Source organism: Schistocerca gregaria, chromosome 1 (genome assembly GCF_023897955.1).
Source record: "Schistocerca gregaria isolate iqSchGreg1 chromosome 1, iqSchGreg1.2, whole genome shotgun sequence".
Lineage (NCBI taxonomy): Eukaryota > Metazoa > Arthropoda > Insecta > Orthoptera > Acrididae > Schistocerca > Schistocerca gregaria.
The window spans coordinates 640,509,835-640,533,528 of NC_064920.1; the positions used below are offsets into that span (position 1 = coordinate 640,509,835).

The 23,694-nt window shown below is 38.7% G+C and overlaps 1 protein-coding gene across 3 annotated transcripts in view; it reads right to left on the reverse strand.

Annotated features, from left to right (window-relative positions):
- Window positions 1-23,694, reverse strand: part of LOC126360538 (retinoid-inducible serine carboxypeptidase-like) — a 162,201-nt gene that overhangs the window by 35,958 nt on the left and 102,549 nt on the right. For all 3 annotated transcript variants that reach the window (XM_050007721.1, XM_050007720.1, XM_050007719.1), the window contains exons 6-8: window positions 14,917-15,087; window positions 12,339-12,416; window positions 12,085-12,239 (exon numbers count right to left, since the gene is read on the reverse strand). In XM_050007721.1, the coding sequence (XP_049863678.1) occupies window positions 12,085-12,239; window positions 12,339-12,416; window positions 14,917-15,087 (404 nt within the window). The remainder of the gene's footprint in view (window positions 1-12,084; window positions 12,240-12,338; window positions 12,417-14,916; window positions 15,088-23,694) is intronic.

The window sequence follows — 23,694 nt, forward strand, 5'->3', positions numbered from 1 at the left end:
CTTGACCCTCCATATTCGCATCCAGTGACGCCTGTGGGCAGAGAATGACACGGCGGCCAGTCGGTACTGTTGGGCCTCCCAAGGCCTGTTTGGATGGAGGAGAGAAGAGCATGTTCATGATGTTTGTGACCATAGTTACCTTGAAACTTATTCTATTTTCAACATTATCCTCTAGGATGACCATAAACAGCAGCATTTGCTGATTTGGTTTCAGCATGTTCAAGCAGGAGATTGCCCTCACCTCAAATTCCAGATATTCTAGCTCCTCTTTTAGGTGGTATGGATCCATCTGAAATGGCAGCTTATGAAAGACCACCTTCAGTAGTTTCAGTGGTTCGGAGGAATGAATGCATGAGTGTAGTCCCTGCTTGCTATCAGCTCCATTACAGACACACAGTCTTCCTTTTATTTAGCAGTCACTTTGTATTTCACTTTCTGTGCAACTCAGATTGATATGAAGATTTAGTCACACACTTTGGCAGCATTTTAAAGTTTTCAAGTTGCGTGACCACTGTATGACAATGGGAGGGCAAGCAACTGTCTCTTATTTATTTTAGTGCTCCTCACTGGCTTCTTGAGGTGCATCACTGAAGAAGACGTATACATCTGAAGTTGTGAGGGGTTGGCTCCAGCTCAGCACAGCTGCCTTGGCAGAATCCTTCTGCTTAGGCACTTGAAAGCTGTCATCTGTGTGCTATTTTTGTGCAATCTTTGTGCACATGTTAATGGCCTTTCTCCTAGTGTACAGCCTCAGGTTTTTGCCTGTTGAGGTGGCTGGCTCCGTTGATGACACCTCTTTGGAAGATACCAGTGGGTCTGTATCAGTAGTTCTAGCAACCTCATATTGGTCATTAACTTGTGGTGCCATAACCCCAGCTGCTAATGTCACCCCTTTCCCTTCCATTCCTGCAGTCTGTACATACAGTGCCTGCTGCCTTGATGATTGCTGTGCTTTGGGCATGATGAATTTTACCATTCTAGGTGGTGCCCTGTTAATCGAGGCTCCCTCAGGCGAATTTGGTTGGAAGGGGGTAGGGCTATGGTGGTAGGGGAAAGTCCTACTGGTGTTGCTGGGTTGTATGTATCTGTCAATAAGACTACATTAACAACTGACATGCATGAGTAGCTCATTAATGATGAAGCCCTGGCATGTAAAATACATTAGACTTCAGGGGAGGGAAGTAACAAAGTAGGTGGATTCCTTCTAGTTATTACATTTCCATCACCGCCACACCCCAAATATTCTTTTTTGTTTATTAAAACTATTTGATATTATCATTTATATGACATGGACACAGGACCTAATATCTTGAATACTGACTTAGGGCTTAGCCAACTTAACTTAAGTATTTACTACAGTCTTATGTTTATTTGGAATCCATAAATGTAATTAGTACACCTAAACACTGTGCCAGTCACAAACACTAGTAATTCCAAGTTTTTTTGTCATTGTTCACTTGTAAACATGTACCCTGTAGTTGGTTTCCTGATAAAAGAGGATCAATTGATATATTAATAAGGGAAATATCCCTACAGTACTAAAATATGTTAGCAATAGTTGCACTCATTTAATTCTGGAATAATTGAGATTATTAGTTAAAACAATTTCACTGAAATATAATTCCACATTTAGACAAACTTGCCTGTGTAATTCAATATAAATTATCAATGTACTTAAGAGTCCCTTTTAAAATGAATTTCAGTCTACTATTCAGTTACAGTACTCAGAAACATAAATCTTTAATTGTGATATGAAAAAAATCCAGTAAACAACAATAGGTAAATTCAGTTTTGGTTACTGATAACTTATAAAAGAGGCGGGCTGGAAACCATATTAAGTCATTCTGGGATGATTTTGAAAGGAGAAGGACATATGTCTGCACATATGGGGAAATGTACCTCAGATAATGTAATATAAAGAGAATGTCAGAAAACGTACTACAATTTATCTAGATTTTGGATATAGGAGTTTATACAGTAATTCAGTGACTGTGAATGTGTTATTATTCTCATTGGCAGTGTTAATTGTGACAATAGAACCAGACTGTGTACTGTGTTATTTCCAAATAATAATAACTGTGCACATCACTTTTGTGGTGATATGATTGTCAGTTCTGAAAAACACTATTTGAAGGGCATAGTTGCATGAATGTGTTAAATACTTGTTTGCGACATGTGAGCTTTTGTGAATAGTTATGACAATGTTATGTTACTGTACTCAAACACTTATAGTATTGGACATCAGCTGAGTGTAATATGTGGCTATCTGGTCATCTGGAATTACAATAGATGAGACTTGATCTGACCATAAACAGTAGTTTATTCAACATCTAAGTGCAAGTAAAATGTTTGAACTGCAAATCTGGTGTAGACTAGATCACTGATAATTGCCTTCTTTTCAACGCCCTTTTTGCAGCCGCATTTGACAGAGGTACAGCTACTGAGAGCATATTAATACAGAGAATGGCTATGCTACAAGGGGCAGAGGGAGGCTCTGTTACAGCAAAAGTACTTGAGCTATCCTGCAAAGCAGCCTGTGGCAACAAGAAGACATGCAATGTGACACTAACAGAAACATGCAGCAGCTCTGAAGTGCACTCATAATTCATGAAATGCTATGAGTTTTCACCAACAAGCATGGTCCTGATAGATAAATCCAGTTCTGGAAGACAATTTTGCTTTTTCAGAGTTAGCTTTTATACCCATTCACTGTACCCTCACTGTTGGAACATCTGGACTGAAAACTTTCCTAAAGCCTGCACAACTAATCCTGAGAATGGGCTCCTCTGACTGGTAACAGAGCACATATGGAGGAATTAGTGTGGCTCAGCACACATGTCCACTCACTCCAACTGCTTCACAGCACATGCCTATGGACAGAAGACCATAACAACAATAAGCTGATGATTTTTTATCTTGTTGGGGCTGGTATTTTTTAAATTATTGGTGCATGCAGTGTTGCTATAAGTAAATCTAATGCATTTATTGTTGGTTGTTTATTAGTGTGTGAATTTTGTGGAGAATTATCTCAACATGTCATTTCTTCCGCAGCTATTTTCTGGGGATTCAATCCCATTTTCTTGACTGTTTTTACTTGTTTATTGTTTAATAATGTTTCAAATTGTTTTTAATTTATTCTAGTAGTATTTTATTTTTTACTATAGAACATGTGTTTTCCTTTTTTAATTGCGGATATTTGGAGTGCCTCATTCACTTTGTGTGTGCTACAGTGGAAATAATAGATCTGCCAAGGCTGTGTTGAAATCCATAGGCAGCTGACAGATGCTGAGGCACTTGTATGCCAATTTTATTAACAGGTCTCTTTACCACCAATGAGGTGGGCCATGGGCAGTCCACACCTCACAATCTTGGTGTTATAGCAAAGGTCCAGGGCAGTTACAGGATGGGCCAGGGGTGTTGCTCATATGTGGTTGGAAAAATTGCATCAACTAAACAAATGAGCCATTAATCAGTATAAATACTCATTGATTTTAGCAGCGATATTAGTATTCTGGCAGCACCCACCATGTTGTGGGGGCCACACCACTCACCACTAGGTTAGAGGTCAAAAAGAAGCTGAGCCAGTCTGGACCACCACCTCCACCAGACCAGCTCCCAGCACAAAAACTACCATTAGAGGAAACTAATGCTGAGCAATGGATGACCTGCTTCCAGGCTCTCTTTGACCACAACTGAACTTCTGCCTTGAAGAGCTGTGGTTTGTTTCTGGGGTGGACCACTGCTGACAGGGGCAAGCGTGTGTTCCATGTGCTGATAGTCTCCACAGGAATTCTGGCAGTTGTATGTACCTTTGGCACTTGCCACATGATGCCAAACTGTGTAAACTGCGGGATGTATTGCACTGTATGCTAAAGAAGTGTCAGTGTCGCTGGGTATGAACAACACAGCCAGCCATGCCATCCGCACAATCTGGCTCTGCAGTTGTCAATGGGATCTCCAAGCTGCACTCCTCAGAGGGTGGGTTCACAGCAGGAGAGCACTATTAATGTTGTAGCACAAGTTGAATAAATGTTTTATCTTCCAGCTGTGTTTTCTTAGCCACCACTGACTGACACCACCCCTCACCACAACTCAGCCTCTAGACCATAGTGCCCCCTAAACCCCTGGCTACTTTAATTTTGTGTCAAAGTCCTTGTCTGGCAGCTGGTGTCTACTGAGTAATCATCCATGCAACATGATGTCACAAGCACAGCAAGCAGTATCATCACACAGTGGTATGAGTGAACAGACTATTGGTTTTTATTTCATTATTCTACCTGATTCTGTGCGTAGAGAACATGGAGATATAAAAGAATTTGAGGGTAACTTTAGTGCAGCCATCAGTACCACTTGATGTTTCTCAATTCTGTGGTGATACAAGCCAGCAATATTTGGAATACTGAAATATAGCCAGTTAATTTCCTAAATCATCCTGCACCTTGTACTGCTTCAGTGGCAATAGTTTGTTTTAATTGTCATAGATACGTTCATGTGTGGACTGTGTGGAAATAAGATGATGTGTGATAATACATACGTTGTAACTGATGTATTAGAATGAATAAGACCATCATTGTTTGTCATGCTGTTTTACTTAGTGTGTATTGGAGATTAAGGTTCCACAATGACAGAGTCTACAACACAGAGTGTCACTTGGCAAGAAGCTCTACTGTTCTTGATTAATGAGATAACAATTTTAATGGTGGATAAGCTCAGTTGCCTAGAGGCACAACAAAAAGACTGTTGGAAAGATAACTTTCTGCTAAGAAGACATTCATCAAAAGTAGAGAACACACACACACACAGACACACACACACACACACACACACACACACACACAGACACACACACACACACACACACACACACACACACACACACACACACACACACACACACACACACACACACACACCACTGCAGTCCCTTGCGGAGCCAGACTGCAAGCAGCAGCACTTTATGTGAGAGGCAGCTGCCTTTTCCACCACCATGGATCCTTGCTCTTTCCATCTGCATCAATATAGAAAAGTTTCCTAATCCCTACAGCCCAGTTCCACATAATGTTACTGCATTGTTGCTTGGCTCATGGGGTCCCCAAAATGGCCTTACCATCAAATTACCCATCTCTGGCTACCATTCTTCTTTCCAAAATGACCTCCATTCATGCCCAAACCTCCTTGCAACATTTTCTCTCCACCCATACAATTCTCCTAATATGCAGTCCCAAATTCCTGGATCCCATAACACACAATGAGACTATTGTCCCCAAGAAACTAAAGTAACATGCACAATGTCACCTCAAAAAATGCTCCATTCCACTCACTTTCTGCTCCTGCCTTGGACCACCACTCTCAACCACTTCTACAACAACCTCCAAACCTCCCCACATCCCTTCATAGTTGATAAATCCTATCTTGCATACCTAATAGATTTACCCCACCATCCAAAACTCCCTCCTACCACCACACAGAACCCAGAACCTCAACAGAGCAGAACCTTTCCTTCAAAATCCTTAGCCCTACAGAAGTATCTGTCCTTTCTAAAGCCCTCACCTTTTGCTCCACCCCCAGCTCTGATTAAAGACCTTCTCTCCTTCTTCCAGTCCCTAAAATGTGAACACTTTTTCGCCAACAACCCTACCAATCAGACTCAACCAAAGACCAATATTGTAGCCTGTCTGACTCAGTTCACTCCTCCACGCAATCGTGATCCACCCCCACTGCCCCCAAATCACCCCAAACCTTGTCTCACCATCATTCTCCAAATCCCTCAACATACAAACTAACCTTACATCCACAGAAAGATCTGCAATCCACTACCTAAAAACTGATCTTGATCTTATAACCCTACCTGCTGACAAAGGCTCCACCACTGTTGGTTTGAACCGCAAGGATTACCTGGCATAAGGACTCTGCCAGCTGTCAGATTCATCCACCTACAAACCCTGCCACAGTCACCCCATTCCAGAAATCTGGCAGGATCTCCAGTCTCTCCTCAAATCCTTAGGCCCATCCCAGAACCTCTCCCTGATATCCATCTCTCTGCTATCCACTACCACTCCCCACACTCCTACCTTCTACCTGCTTCCTAAAGTCAATAAACCCAACCACCCAGGGTGCGCCATTGTAGCCGGTTACTGTGCTCCCACTGAGAGAATCTCTGATCTCATAGACCAACACCTTCAGCCTATTACCTGCAACCTACGTCCTATATAAAAGATACCAACATTTCCTCCACCGTCTCTCCGCAGTTCCTGTTCCTTTTCCGTATGGTGCCCTGCTCGTCACTACTGATGCCACCTCCCTTACATGAACATCCCTAATGCCCATGACCTAATAACTATTGAACACTACCTTTCCCAGTGTCTGATGGATTCCAAATCAATCACCTCCTTCCTAGTTGCCATGACCCACTATATTCTCACCCACAATTATTTCTCTTTTGAAGGCATTACCTACAAAAAATAGGAGGTACAGCTCTGGCCACCCACATGGCACCATCCTATGCCAACCTATTCATGTGCCATATACAGGAATCCTTCCTAAACACCAACAACCCCAAACCCGTCACCAGATTCAGATTCATTGATGACATCTTCAAGATCTGGACCAAGGTTGAGGAGACCCTATCCACATTCCTCCAGAACCTCAGCACCATCTCTCCCATTCACTTCAGCTGGTGCTACCTAAACCAACAAGTCACCATCATAGATAGCTATATCAGTCCCAACAAGACACCATCCTATATGCTGACCTCCACCTCACAGATGGCTATATCAGTACATCTGTCCATATCAAACCTACCAACCACCAGCAATACCTCCACTTCGACAGCTGCCACTCATTCCATAATAAGAACTCCTTTCCATACAGCCTAGCTACCTGGACCGTCGCTTCTGTAGTGATGAGCATTCCCTCTCTAATTACACTGAGGGTCTCACTGAGGCCTTTACAGTCATAACTACCTTCCCAACCTTGTACAAAAAGAGATCTCCCATGCCCTATCTTTCCAGTCATCCATCACCTCCCAAAGTGTCACCATCTGGCCACAGAGGAGCATTCTCCTCATGACTCAGTACCAACCAGAATGAGAGCAGCTGAATTACATTCTCCACTAGTTTCAACTACCTCTTGTCATGCAATGAAATGAGAAATGACCTACCCACTATCCATCCCTACACGACCCTTGTTCCCAGCACCTTGCTTCATGGGTCATACCCCTGTAATAGATCCAGATGCAAGACCTGTCTCATAAAGCCTCCCACCACCACGACCTACTACTGTCTGGTTACAAACATAGCTTATTCCATCAAAGGCAGGGCTACCTGGGAAACTAGCCATGTGATCTACAAGCTCAGCTGCAACCACTGTGCTGCATTCTATATGGGTATGACAACCAACAAGCAGTCTGTCCCCATGAATGGTCACTGACAAATGATGGCCAAGAAACAACTAACCATCCTGTTGCTGAGCATGCTGACCAACATGATGTCCTTCATTTCAGTATCTGCTTCATTCATTTCAGTGTCTGCTTCATATTTTGTGCCATATATATCCTTCCCACCAATGCCAGCTTTTCTGTACTACACAGGTGGGAACCCTGTCTGCAATATAGCTTACATTCCCGTAACCCTCCTTGCTTCAACCTTTGTCATTCATTCTCCTTACCCTTCTAGCCCCTTCCCTGTTCCCATTCCAGCACTACACAGCCATCTACTCCACCAGTGCACCCAGTCTTTTTCTCTCTCCTTTTCTGCTACCCCCTTCCCTCTCACTCCATCTGACTTCCCCACTGCACCTAGCTGCCCTACTCTCCACCTCATCCCTGCATGCTCCCTGCAGCACTTTACCGTCCCCCACCCCTACCGTGCCATCCCTCCCCCTCCCCACCCTACCCCCACCCAGTTGCCTCTCCCATAATGTACTCCTTGTTGCTTGCAGTCTGACTCCAGCTGCCAGAGACTGTGCTGGGGTCATGTGTGTGTGAGTTGTGTGTGTGTGTGTGTGTGTGTGTGTGTGTGAGTGTGTTGTCTACTTTTGACAAAGGCCTTGTTGGCTGAAAGCTAACTTCCTGACAATCTTTTTGTTGTGCCTTTCTGTGTCTCAGCATTTCTGCTATATGGTGAGTGGCAACTATCCTTTTCATTATACTGTTTCATTCCATCCTGGATTTTCCATTGTTTAATGGTGGATAAAACTGACATACTTGGACAACTTGCAGCTAAAGATGAACAAATAGCATTAACCAAACAACCTATTCCTCTAGTAGATCCAAGCACTGTCACTTTGATTACTTCCTTCCCTGCAAAGTGAGTTGAGGATGTAATGTGTTTCCTGTAATTAGCAGTTAAAATTGGAGGGTGATCATAGGATCAATTACTACAAATAGTGAAAGTGCATGCTGTACAGATATGTGAGACAGAATAGTGTGAGATTTATCTGTGAGCATTGAGTACTCAGTAAAGAAGCACACTGAATCAGTGGGAAATTTTGGGATAGAATACATGAGGTTAATTAGCAAACATATGAGGCGGGGGAGAATGTTGATGCAAGTAGGGCCATACTGCAGAAAGATTAACATAGGGCATTAGACATCTGTTTTTTGGAACCTGCCACCCTATATGTCTAGAAAGGTTAGGACAGCTTCTTCAAAAGATGTTCTGTGCTGTCCTTTTGATTACAGAGTTTGAGGAGACTGATGTAGCAAGGTGTTTTTTCCACCAGTGTAAAGCACTATAGATGTGGACAGACAGGGCATGTCCTTAGGCAATATCAGCTGCCTCAATGCAGTTGGTATGGTATGGTTGGTCACCACCAATGTGATTCTAGGGCAGTAAGAGTGTGCAAGGAGAAAATAGACAAATATTATTTATTTATTTATTCATTCTCCATGGAAAAATACAAGGATTTGTTTAGGATAGTTTACTTATCGATCATTTCCCCTTATAACAATGTGGGAAACAATTATATAAAATAGGTCTAATAGATAAAAAAATTATGTTGCTTTTTTTGGACATGTAAATATCATTTATACAAATGAAAGTATTCTACTCCTCTAAGAAGAATTCCTTAATACTATAAAAACATTTATTTCTGAAGAACTCCTTCAAGGAAGTTTCAACGCAGCTTCCACTTAAGCTTTTTAATTTTTTTGGAAGTTTGTTATAAAATTTGATCCCCATGTAATAGGGGCTCTTGTCTGCACTTTTTTTATTATTATTTTTTATTATTTCTTTCCAGGTGATAATTATTGTCACTCCTAGTATTGTACATGTCCACTTCTCTATTTAGATGATTGTACTGCTTGTATTTTAGCATTACCTGAACAGTTTTAATAGTTCCTTAATTTTAAAAACTGCTTTGCAAGGCTCATTATATCTAAGCTTACATATGATCCTAACTGCCTTTTATTGAAGGATGAATACCCTACTTACATGCTTGGCAGCAGCACATCCCCATACTTCAATTCCTTATGTAAGGTATGGATACACTAAAGCATAGTAGATTATACTCATTTGCTCATATTTAAGAAATTGTGACATTGTCCACATTGCATAAACTGATTTGGTAAGTTTTTGCCATAAGAAATTGATTTGATGTTCCCAAGAGAGATGCTGATCTAACATTATGCCAAGGAAACATAACAGGGAACCCCAAATCTGCCAAATGGTATTCCCGGCCAATTTTGATGCTACAAGTGTGTGTGCTGAGGCAGAATGTGGTAAGTGAGACTTATGAGAGACAAGAAGTACACATTTTCATTGGACACAGGAGTGCATGTGTGAGTGGCATCTGTGGAATTTATAGCTTGGAGGCAACTGAACCCTCCATGCTGTAATTTGCCTGAGTGTTACTGAATTCAGCAGAATTGAATTTTCAGGTTGGGGCAGGACATTTTAAACAAAGTGTAGAAGTTATGCCTTGTGTAAGTGAGGTTACTGTGTGAACCTAGGGCTAGATTTTCTAATAACACAGCAAGCCAACACTGACACTAGGTGACATGTTGAATTTAGAGGCACAACAGTCTAGATAGGGGAAACAATCACAATTGAAGTAGGGGATTCATATATTTTAAGGGATCAAATGCTTGAACTGTGGACAACTCGCTAAGGCTTAACCTGAATGATATTGCACTGAAAGGCACTGGAAAGTTGCTCCGGGTGAGTGTAGAAGCAGAGTGGCCACTTAATATGATGTGTACGGTAGAACCACTTGTAGGAAATTATGTGTTAGGTACATTATGCTGCTTTGTGAGATGAGGCATTGTTTACATATGTACAGAAAGTGGCAGGAAAACAGTACTCATATATGTAGATAATTTTGGTGCAAATGAGGTAAAGGTGTCCAAATGATTGTTGGTAGTTATCTAGGTATCCTAATGAAGACGGTTGGGACATAGCAAATGTGCACCATGATCAGAAATAATCTGCTGCATATGTAGGAAAAGAGAACATCTAAAATTACTGGACAATATTATGGAAATGGAAGAGGATGTAGATGAAGACGAAATGGGAGGTAAGTTACTGCGTGAAGAGTTTGACAGAGCACTGAAAGACCTGAGTCGAAACAAGGCCCCCGGAGTAGACAACATTCCGTTAGAACTACTGACGGCCTTGGGAGAGCCAGTCCTGACAAAACACTACCAGCTGGTGAGCAAGATGTATGAGACAGGCGAAATACCCTCAGACTTCAAGAAGAATATAATAATTCCAATCCCAAAGAAAGCAGGTGCTGACAGATGTGAAAATTACCGAACTACGAGTTTAATAAGTCACAGCTGCAAAATACTAACGCGAATTCTTTACAGACGAATGGAAAAACTGGTAGATGCGGACCTCAGGGAGGATCAGTTTGGATTCCGTCGAAATGTTGGAACACGTGAGGCAATACTGACCTTACGACTTATCTTAGAAGAAAGATTAAGAAAAGGCAAACCTACGTACCTAGCATTTGTAGACTTAGAGAAAGCTTTTGACAATGTTGACTGGAATACTCTCTTTCAAATTCTGAAGGTGGCAGGGGTAAAATACAGGGAGCAAAAGGCTATTTACAATTTGTACAGAAACCAGTTGGCAGTCATAAGAGTCGAGGGGCATGAAAGGGAAGCAGTGGTTGGGAAAGGAGTGAGACAGGGTTGTAGCCTCTCCCCGATGTTATTCAATCTGTATATTGAGCAAGCAGTAAAGGAAAGAAAAGAAAAATCCGGAGTAGGTATTAAAATCCATGGAGAAGAAATAAAAACTTCAAGGTTCGCCGAAGACGTTGTAATTCTGTCAAAGACAGTAAAGGACTTGGAAGAGCAGTTGAAAGGAATGGACAGTGTCTTGAAAGGAGGATATAAGATGAACATCAACAAAAGCAAAACGAGGATAATAGAATGTAGTCGAATTAGATCGGGTGATGCTGAGGGAATTAGATTAGGAAATGAGACACTTAAAGTAGTAAAGGAGTTTTGCTATTTGGGGAGGAAAATAACTGATGATGGTCGAAGTAGAGAGGATATAAACTGTAGACTGGCAATGGCAAGGAAAGCGTTTCTGAAGAAGAATAATCTGTTAACACTGAGTATAGACTCAAGTGTCAGGAAGTCGTTTCTGAAAGTATTTGTATGGAGTGTAGCCACGTATGGAAGTGAAACATGGATGATAAATAGTTTGGACAAGAAGAGAATAGAAGCTTTCAATATGTGGTGCTACAGAAGAATGCAGAAGGTTAGATGGGTAGATCACATAACTAATGAGGAGGTATTGAATAGAATTGGGGAGAAGAGAAGTTTGTGGCACAACCTGACTGGAAGAAGGGACCGGTTGGTAGGACATGTTCTGAGGCATCAAGGGATCACAAATTTAACATTGGAGGGCAGCGTGGTGGGAAAAAATCGTGGAGGGAGACCAAGAGATGAATACACTAAAAAGATTCAAAAGGATGTAGATTGCAGTAGGTACTGGGAGATGAAGAAGCTTGCACAGGATAGAGTAGCATGGAGAGTTGCATCAAACCAGTCTCAGGACTGAAGACCACATCAACAACAACACCTTTAAAAATCATATTTTTGACATTCTGTAGAAAAGAAATTGTATCACTCACCATATGGCCAGAACGTGTAATCCAATAGAAGGCAAAGTTGTCATATTTCTTGTAGTAGCCTTCAATGATACTATTAACCATTATAGGTGAACGGTCTGAGTCCTCCCAGCGTTGAGCACCAGCCCACTTTAAATTTTCTACCCACTTTAGTGTACCTGTGTGAGGAGGTGTTTCAGTCACTATCTCTGATGAATATTTAATTCATTTTACAAAATATCATTGCACTTGAAATCACTATTTTTAGATTTATTTACCTGGTGTGTCGACAATGAGATCCAGATTTCCAGTGTACACTACTACAGCAATGTCAGTCTCATTGAGAAGTGATTCAACTGAAAAATAAAATACTAGGGACTGAAAATATTTGTAGGATCATCATAATGTAATTTCAAAGTGTTTGAAAGTATTAACGTTTTAAAGTAAATTATGGCATACAAATAAGCATACAATCACAGTACGTATACATTTCAATTCGAAAGTTTCTTTAGGCAATGACATTGAAAAATCACAGATTATTTCAGCGTGATAATTATTACTGTTTATTTATCACTGTTCATTAATGCAGTAACTGATATCATATTATGAACTGAAGCTACATTGAGAAATTATTTTCTATATGTAACACACCTTTTTGATACTGGTATGTCCACATTGGCTACTGTTGACTGTAATGTGGCAGAATGGGACAGTATAACATGAACAGAATGACTGTGTGAATTATGGAGAGTGTGATCTTTACATGAAGTCATATACATGCAGAACATTCCAATTATGTGCCACTGAGACAATAAGCAAAAAGCTTTTGTAATTGTTGTGTGTTATGTAAGCACTAGTGGCAATGGCTATGGTGTGCCAGTCTTCTGTCAGTATGGGGCAGTCTTCTTAAGTTGAAGACTTCCCCTCTTGTTTTGCCATCTGCCTCCTTAAAATTCATTTTTTTTCTTTTTTTGCTTTTAACTAATTACCATTAACGTACATGAGTATAATCAGCATTTACATAAAAGAGAAAGGTTGGCCCTCAGTTTTAAAGAATTTAAGGAATGTGACATCAGATCGAATTTTGTGCTTAGTTTTATGCATGTAATTGATTTTCTAATTTATTTGACTATTCTTAGTTAATATCTCTTGTTATAGGATGGAATCACTAATTATTTCATAACTTAAATTCTATTGTTGACTTATAAACAAAGATAAATTCTGTACTAATTATAAATATTTGGAAGACAAAATACTGGTAACCTTAAAGTATCTATTCAGCTCTATTCGAAAACATGTTAGCAAAGCCAGCCCTTCATTAATTCCAAAGTAATTAACAGTTTGTCAAAAGTATTGTTTATGTAATGATATCTGTTAATTTCATCATTTAAACAAATAATTTGGCCTAACTCTTGTAGCAGAAGAATCTTAAAAAGATGCAATTTTTCAGTTAATTAAATGAGTTAAATTTTAATTGTGATTTCTGTAAATTAAACATCAAACAATGTGTAGTTTCAGTGCCTATTATTGTGAGGATATAAAAGAACACGATTTTTGGTCCCAAGACAGTCAGTCTATGGCTGAGTTCCAGATGCAGAATCCCTATTGGTTAGATCAACAATAATGTGTTGACCCACCATGTGCAACGAACTTGTAGCTCCATCCCACAAACTGACATGTGGTACCTGTACAACACAATGCATGCATGCTTGCTTTGAACATTCTGGCAGTTACACCAGTTATTAACGTACCAGCATTTCACATTTGCAATTGCTTATGGTATATCACACTTACATTAATCTATGATTTTGCAATGTTAGTTACTTAAACATGTTACCTAACAAATGTACTCCCAAAATTTTATTAACCTACAATAATTATTTTTTGGTGTTGTAATTTTTTCCCATCAGTTAGATCAAGACAAATATGACAAAGGTGACCTTTTTGCAATAGCTAATGGTCCCAATTATGCTAGAATATAAGAAGACAGGTATCCAGAGGACGAACTTCAAGAGAATAGTGCATTTGACTGACTTTCATTTCGTACCTATCAAGTGCAATTTTTATGTAAAATTTTAAACCTTGGAATTGAGTTTTGTATAAAAGTTTACTTCCTATACAGATATTACAATATTTCAAAATGAAAAATTCCATTCTCTAACAGTTTATTTAAGTGCATTGTCTAAAAAACTGCATAAAAAAATGTGATAATTTGGGATAAAAAGTAAGATACTTCAGGTTTCTTCTAAGGACAATAAAATAAACAAGAAGTATTGAAACAACATTTACATAATTGTAAAAATAAATATAGCAACTTAAATTAAAACTCTAAAATGACTTATGCCTTAAATCTCAATATATAAATAGTGGTCCCAGAGACCACACATCATAGTATTTGTTACAGAAAAGTCACATTGTGAGTTAACTTATACATTACACTTGGCATTCTATGATTCTTCAAATCTGGTTTTGTATTATAGTAGTAAGAAACGGTTCAATGAACTTAATAGATTCTGCCAACAGTGCATATCCCTTAACAACCTTTTACAAATACACAAAAAACATGTAAAAGATGAAAGTCAACTACAAAACCATTCTCAACTTTAATAAAACTGATATTGAAAAACAGAAAGTTAAAGGTGTCTCATTCCAATCATGCACTGACAAACTCCTTTAAAATAAATGGAACAGCTTTGTGGTTGTAAGATAATTACCTGCAGACATTTTATTTTAAGTATTGGTGATGATTCCCAGATATTTTTTTAAACTGGTGATGATATTAATACATCTAGGTTTAGAATGAGAACAAAACCATAAGAAGAATAATTAAAAGTTTAATTTACAATATGTACCCACCAACATCTGTTACTGGTTTCATAAAATCATCATTTAGAGCATTAGAAACGTAAGTACTCTGAGAACCCCAGGAAACATTGGAAGGAATCACATCTCCCAGGATGTTTCTCACATAGCCATTCATCAGTTCATTTAGCTCTTCATCAGATGCTCTATTCAGTCCTCGGAGCTCTGTCGTAAAAATGAGAAGACACATTACTAATATACGATGTGAAAATACAAAATCATCTTTAATGTTCCTTTTAGACTGAAGATTCACTTAAGGTCACTCCATAATATAAATGTGGAACTTCAGGAATTAATAATCCTAGCTTTAGTTACTGTCGCCTAGCAAACATTCTCAACAAGAATAGTACAACATATGGCAGCCATAACACAATATTTATTTCCTTATCCAACTGCCTTCTATGAAATAAAAGGTTTGTCTGACCATGATGCTTAAAAGACAATAACGACAGGAATCCAGTTTTGCAAAGAAGGGAAAAGTACTCTTTCACAAACCTTACATGTTCATTCAGAGATACTTTATGGAATTAACAGTGGGAAGGAGCTTACCAAGAGCGCGAAGTATATGAGAAAGTTAATTCTTTCTTACAAATGTGCTTACATGAGTCTTAATATCCTATAATTGAGCAGGCACAAATACAGTGGAAGCCATAAGCAAGGTTGATTAAGATAGGAGTTAAAACTATCTTGTGTCAGGAAGAGAGGGTTTTATTTAATCCATAGGGCTATAGTCCCCATTTAAGTTAGTTTGCATTAGACAGCAAGCAAACTGGACTGCATCTTCCAGCAATGCAGTAATGGGAACCTGTACAAGAATCCAGCATGGTTGTGATTCATGTATCTTTGGTTTTGCATGCCTTATGATGTAAAATGGAAGTACTTGTAGCTGAAAGACAGTCTGAGATTCACTCTTCTAAGAAAATTTCAAAAACTGTAAGCCACAGAGCAACCATACATAGTTAGTCATGTGAATTAGTCAGTTCAATGAGAGAATATATTGAATGAGAAGGGGATGCAGAACAACCTCTTGTTCCTTTGGACATAGTGGTGGAATGAACTGCAGATGTTATACAAATCAGTGAACAATATAAATACAAAGGAATTCCTGACATTGGCTGTGAGAGGGCACAAATTTTCTACATTCCCCATTGATTTAAATCAATCCTCACTTACAGCCAGTGTCTTAATTCATATTGGCCGCTGGATCAAAATGGTGGCTGTTCTACACCACATGTTGTTGTTGTGGTCTTCAGTACTGGGACAGGTTTGATGCAGCTCTCCATGCTATTCTATCCTATGCAAGCTTCTTCATCTCTCAGTACCTACTGCAACCTACGTCCTTTAGAATCTTCTTAGTATATTCATCTCTTGGTCTCCCTCTACGATTTTTACCCTCCATGCTGCCCTCTAATACTCCTTCCACCTTTCTGTTTTCCCTTCTTTGCTTAGAACTGGGTTTCCATCTGAGCTCTTGATATTCATACACGTGGTTCTCTTTTGTCCAAAGGTCTCTTTAATTTTCCTGTAGGCAGTATCTATCTTACCCCTAGTGAGATAAGGCTCTACATCTTTACATTTGTCCTATAGCCATGCCTGCTTAGCCATTTTGCACTTCCTGTCGATCTCATTTTTGAGACGTTTGTATTCCATTTTGCCTGCTTCATTTACTGTATTTTTGTATTTTCTCGTTTTATCAATTAAATTCAATAGTTCTTCTGTTACCCAAGATTTCTACTATCCCTCGTCTTTTTACCTACTTGATCTTCTGCTGCCTTCACTACTTCATCCCTCAAAGCTACCCATTCTTCTTGTACAGTATTTCTTTCCCCCATTCCTGTCAATTGTTCCCTTATGCTCTCCCTGAAACTCTGTCCAACCTATGGTTTAGTCAGTTTATCCAGGTCCCATCTCCTTAAATTCTCACCTTTTTGTAGTTCCTTCAGTTTTAATCTACAGTTCATAAACAATAGATTGTGGTCAGAGTCCACATCTGCACCTGGAAATGTCTTACAATTTAAAACCTGGTTCCTAAATCTCTGTCTTACCATTACATAATCTATCTGATACCTTCTAGTATCTCCAGGCTTCTTCCATGTGTACAGCCTTCTTTCATGATTCTTGAACCAAGTGTTAGCTATGATTAAGTTACGCTCTGCGCAAAATTCTACCAGACGGATTCCTCTTTCATTTCTTAGCCCCAATCCATATTCACCTACTATGTTTCCTTCTCTCTCTTTTCCTACTATTGAATTCCAGTCACCCATGATGATTAAATTCTCACCTCCCTTCACTATCTGAATAATTTCTTTTATCTTATCATACATTTCATTAATTTCTTTGTCATCCGCAGTGCTAGTTGGCATATAAACTTGTACTACTGTAGTAGGCATGGGCTTCATGTCTCTCTTGGCCACAATAATGTGTTCACTATGCTGTTTGTAGCAGCTTACTCGCACTCCTATGTTTTTATCCATTATTAAACCTACTCCTGCATAACCCCCATTTCATTTTTTATTTTTAACCTTATATTCACCTGACCAAAAGTCTTGTGCAGTAAAGCTGCATGCCCTCGGGAAAAATTACAGCTGTAGTTTTCCCTTGCTTTCAGCCATTCACAGTACCAGCACAGCAAGGTCGTTCTGGTTAGTTACAAGGCCAGATCACTCAACCATCCAGTCTGTTGCCCCTGGAACTACTAAAAAGTTGGCTGCCCCTCTTCAGGATCCACACATTTGTCTGGCCTCTCAACAGATACCCCGGTGTTGTGGTTGCACCTACGGTATGGCTATCTGTATCACTGAGGCATGCAAGCCTCCTCACCAATGGCAAGGTCCATGGTTCATGGGATACACCACATATACAGGGTAATTATAATTAAAGTTAAACTTTCAAACCACTGTAGAAACAACAACACTGGTCAGAATGACATCAAATTGCAACAGAATATTATTGGAAAAGGGGGAAAACATATGGCAGAATAAAAATAAATTCTTAGAAAATGTGCTGTAAGCATCATAATTTAATAGTGGTTGACTACAAATGACAAATGAATCATACAGCAATGCCTAGGGTGTATGTTTGAAATTAAACAAACTGTACTACTCAGTGTGCTTGGGTATGCAGGTGTGATAATGTTATTTACGTAAGCCCGTCCACTACGGCAAGGTCATATCACATGAGACGGGAAAAGACAGTTTTTAATTGAACTGAGGCTAAAAACCACGTAAAAAGTGACACTCACATCAGTTTTTAATTGTCCTGAGGCAAAAAAACACATAAAAAGCATCAATATCATCAGTTTTTAACTGTCCCAAGGCCAAAAATCGCATAAAAGGTATCAATCACATCAGTTTTTAATTGTCCTGAGGTCAAAACTCGCATAAAAAGCATAAATAAAAATCAAATTTGATTATTAATTTCTGTGTGATGGTGCAAAACATGCTCAATATGCTGTCCATCATTTTCTGCAAGAAGTTGAAATTGAGAAACAGCATGTTACACAACTGATCGAAGTGTTTCTGTGGTCATGTTCAGAATGTGTTGCACAATGCATGCCTTCCGTTTGTAAATGGAACACTGAACACAACATATTTCAGATAGCCCCACAGCCAGAAGTCACATGGAATAAGCTCAGGTGACTGGGACGGCCAGGTTGTAGGGAAATGGCGGCTGATAACTCTAGCACTTACAAAATGGTGCTTTGGCAGCTGCTTAACTGAATTTGCAATGTGTGGAGGTGTGCCATCTTGCAGAAAATGATCCCATTCACACATCCACACTGTTGGAGAGCACTAAAGTCTGTTGCTAAGTTACAGACATTCCACTTATTGTACATCAGTGATGTACAGATTGATTTAAAAGAGAGAACAGATTTCAGTTGTTTATTACAGACAACTATGAAAGACAGTGCACATTTCACTGGACAAATGAAGGTTCAAAGTTGTATGTCCACACAAGCACTATACCATAAATTCAATAAGCACCATACACTGCTCAAGAAACATCAATATGGAAGTCTATTTCATTCCAAACATGAATCAAAAGGTGCCTGTTTATTGAGTCAACAGCTTCTACTAAGATGTGGCCTTTTATGTACCCACACAGAAAAAAATTGCAATGTCTGAGGTCTTGGGACCTGGAAGGCCAGAAGCAATGAACAAGAGCTTATTGTCCACTTCTTTCAATCCATTGCTGTGAGACGGTGTTGTTAAGATAACATAGCACCTCAAGGTGAAAGTGAGGTGTCATCATACATAAAATGAAATCATTGAAATCTTCATGGAATATGATATTACAGTCACAGTTTCCTCTGAAAAAAAAAAAAAAAAAAAAAAAAAAAGTACATAAACTTTGTGAACAGAAATAGTACAAAATACTCAGTTCCAGTGATTTTCTTTCATGTTGAACAATAATGCCAGGATTTTGTGATCCCCAAGTTCTCACATTATTATGGTTTATTTTGCCCAATAGATGAAACATCAATTCATCTGCAAAGATGAATCAGTCAGAAAAAGTGTCCTCTGTTGTACCCCTGGAGAACTGAAATGCTACATTTGTACCTTCAGTTATGCTCTCCAGGACACAATTGCTGCAGTAACTGCACTTTGAAAGGTTTCATATGCATGTGCCGCTTCAGAATACACTACACCATTGTTTCTGGAAGTTGAAGTTCCTGGCCTCCCCATCTTGTGCACTTCTAAGGGCTCAGTGTGAACACATCTCGGATATGCCTGACATTCTCATCAGATGTGCTAGGATGATCAGTGGTGTTCCCTTTGCATATGCACCCAACCACCAAGAATTTTGTATGCCACTCATAAATCTACTTGGGCGGAGGCAGTTTCTTCTTGAATAGTCAGCAGAACACATGTTGCACTTGAACAATGGATTGACTTCATGCAAATTCCAACACACAAAATGATTTCTCCTGGGATGTAGTTGCCATGTTGGTAGAAACAAACAACTGCTCAGATGTGTCAAATCTTTGAATCTTCCTCTGTTCAGTGACATCCAAAATGTTTCTATCTTTTATAGTTTATCTGTAATGTACAACTGATACCTGTTCTTTCTTTTAAAATCATGCCACATATCACACTTGATGTTCTCACAAATAAATGTACAGTCAGCAATCTGCACTGACAGGATCTTAACTAATCATATGTTTGAAAGTGTTTTCAAATTTAGGAATTCTTGATCACTTTGCATTAATTATCAAACTTAGCAGAATAATTCCATACATCAAAAACCATATGAAAATTAATTTTAATGTAAAAAGACCCTATTTAATATTACTGGTACACTGAAAGAAGTCACATCACTTATTGGCAACTGCATCTCCAATAGTAGGCTTCCACTAACACTGGAAAGTTTTTTAGTCACTTCCTTGAAAATCTAACCATTGCAATCAGAACCAAGTGCAATGAAGTGGCTAGCAGACTTAAATAGGTCACACAAGGTTCAAAAATTTCCAGTAACAGGAACAGTCTATTTCAATTGAAAGAAATCATACATTACAAAAACGATATTTTAAAAAATTTTAATCCAAACAATGAAACTTCCAGGTAGAAATTTCAACAGTGTAGGAAAAGAGAGATTGCTACTTACCATAAAGAAAGCATGTTAAGTTACAGACAGGTACAATTAAAAGACACTTACATATAGATTTCAGCCACTGCCCTCATCAGTAAAAAGGGAGACACACACCATCCATACACACAAGAAAGCACACCTCATGCATATATGACCACCAACTCTAGCATCTCAGGCCGGAATGCTGCTTGCATGTATGAATGGTATACATCTCTCTTTCACTGATGAAGGTTGTGGCCCGAAGCTTTATAAGTGTCTTTTAATTGTTCCTGTCTGCAACTCAATGTGCCTTCTATACAATAAGTAGCAACCTGCCTTTTGCTACATTGTTAAAATTTGAACCTACTAAAACAAATGGCAAAGAGTATATTAGTTTGAAAATGTAAAAGAAAGACAAAAACAATGTAGTCAGGTAAGAGCAGGAGTGTCCAACATTTCAGCTTACCTAGGCCACATGGGAAGAAGATGAGTAATTTTGGGCCACATCTAATATACTTAACATTACCATTCTAAAAAAAGCAAGGATTCTCACTTATTACTTCTTGGGCCACATTGGTTCTTGCTATGGGCTGTATACAGCCCATGGGTTATGGGTTCTACATTAGAGTTCCTAGATATGAAATATCAAAGATTACTGCAGACATAGGTAAACTATCAGAGAACTAGTCATAAATGTAGTGAATGTAGATTTTAATGTAGCAGTTTATCACATTAAAATAAATTCCTTTGACTTTACCAAGGAGCTGAATACCTTACAGAATTAAAAAAAAAATCTGCTAAAAGATGTGGAAGATGCTAGCTTACCACTAAAAACATTATGCTGGGAGTGATGCAACACCCACAAAAGTAATTAAAGCTGTGCATTAGGCTACAGAAGAGTACCTCCACTAACTACAATAATAATTAGTCTTTGTGCAGGGATGATTTCCTCACATGTTGAAGAGTGCAGTACTAAAATATATGCCAAACAAAGGATCAAGGAAAGACGTGAGAAACCATTACCATACTTCTATTCTTCCAGTTCTGTCAAAAGTTTTGGTGAAAATAGCTGTCATTCCAATTCAAAATTTTATTGTAAAATATAGATTATTCTATACAAACATAAGATAAAAGCACTGTGGGTGTCGTGCAGAATTTTGTCAAAATGGTAAATGAAGATTTAGATCAGCAAAGTAAGGCTGCAAGTCCCTTCTGTGATCTTACAAAGACTCTTGACTATGCCTCAATTATCCTCAAATTACATAACAACAATGTAGGAAAAGACAGATTGCTACTGACTGTAAAGAAGACTCAAGTTGCAGATAGGTACAATTAAAGGACACTACATAAGCTTTTGGCTTTGCCTGTCTGCAACTTGATGTGTCTTCTTTATAGTAAGTAGCAGTCTGTATCTTCCTACATTCTTGACATTCCAACCTGGAGATTCAATTGTTCAAATTAGATAAGTATGATAATAATGGCAAAGCTCTTCAGTGGATTTCATCAAACCTGCAGAACAAGAGACAAAGGATGAACATAACTTCTACAAGGAGAACAATACCAGAGGATGTCCCTCAAGGCTTCATTATAGAATTATATTTCACATGAATAACTTACCAATAATTATAACAATGGAAGCTCCAGGTTGGAATGTCCACACTACAAGGAAAAATATAGATTGCTATTCACTGTAAAGTTGGCACATAGAGTTATAGACAGGCAGGACATAAAGATTATGACACATTTAGTTTTCAGCCAAAGCCTTATTCAGAAAAGTGAACACACACACAATTTTTTATTGTGTCTGACTGCAACTCAATATGTCATTTTTATGGTCAGTAGCAATCCATCTTTCCATTACCAATCAATATAAGTTTATCAACTCTTGTGCTTGCAGATGAAACATCTATATTCATTAGGATAGTGATGCAGAGGAAGGACCTGAATCTATTGCCTCAATAATACACTGAATTCATAATAAATAATTAAACAGTTTTACATTTTATTTGCAAATATTAAAAATTCTGGTGTCATAAATACACGAAAAAATACCATGTCTTAGGTATTTTGAATATGTCATCAAGTTTGACATGATAGATTTCTCGGGAAGTTGAAGCAGTGTATCTTGAATACTGACAAAATTACATTTTATTGGATAGATAAGAAATCTACTAGCCAAGCAACGGTAGAACAAACACATAAAAGACGATTGTAATTGGCAAGCTTTTGAAGCCAATGACTCCTTCTTCAAGCAGAAGGATTGAAGGGGAAGGAAGAAGAGTGAAGGGAAAGCACTGAAGAGGTCTAAGAAAAGGGGTAGATTTTGGGAAAGTCACCAAGAACTGCATGTCAGGGGAGACTTACTGTACCATATGGTACCTTCACCTTCCACCCTTCTTCTTTCCCCTTCAACCCTTCTGCCTGAAGAAGGAGTCACTGGTTCCGAAAGCTTGCAAGTTACAACCGTTTTTTATGCGTGTGTTCTGCCACTGCTTGGTGAGTAGATTTTTTTATCTATACAATTAAATAATTTTGTCAATAATTAATTATTTTCATTGTTGTATCTTGACTACTGTTGTTTCAGAAGTAAATTATGGACTGCACTGTCAAAACAAACACGAAACCCATTATTTTGAAAACTCTGGTTCAAATGGCTCTGAGCACTATGGGACTTAACAGCTGAGGTCATCAGTTGCCTGGAGCTTAGAACTACTTAAACCTAATGAACCTAAGGACATCACACACATCCACAACTGAGGCACAATTCAAAACTGCGACCATAGCGGTCGCGCATTTCCAGACTGAAGCACCTAGAACTGCTCAGCCACAGTGGCTGGCTTGAAAACTATGACTCCTACATTTTCCCTTCCAGTACATTTTACAAAATTATAATTGTCCATCTCAAGAAAGTAATATTTTTTAATAAAAAGCATTTTGTATGCTTATAATATTGAAAACAAAGATATTTTCATTCTTTCCATAGAAAAACTGAAATTATATGCTCAGATTTTTTAGTACCTGACAGTCAAACTATATGAAGAAGATCTGATACAAAATGAATTGATAATTTGAGCACACTTTAACTTGGTATTAAAATCATTAAGTAACTTTCTTCTATAAGTGAACCATAAGAGTATTATGTTATAGTTAGCACTTGTTGCACTTTCATTGTGGTGTCAAAAAAAAAAAAAAAAAGGATTTATA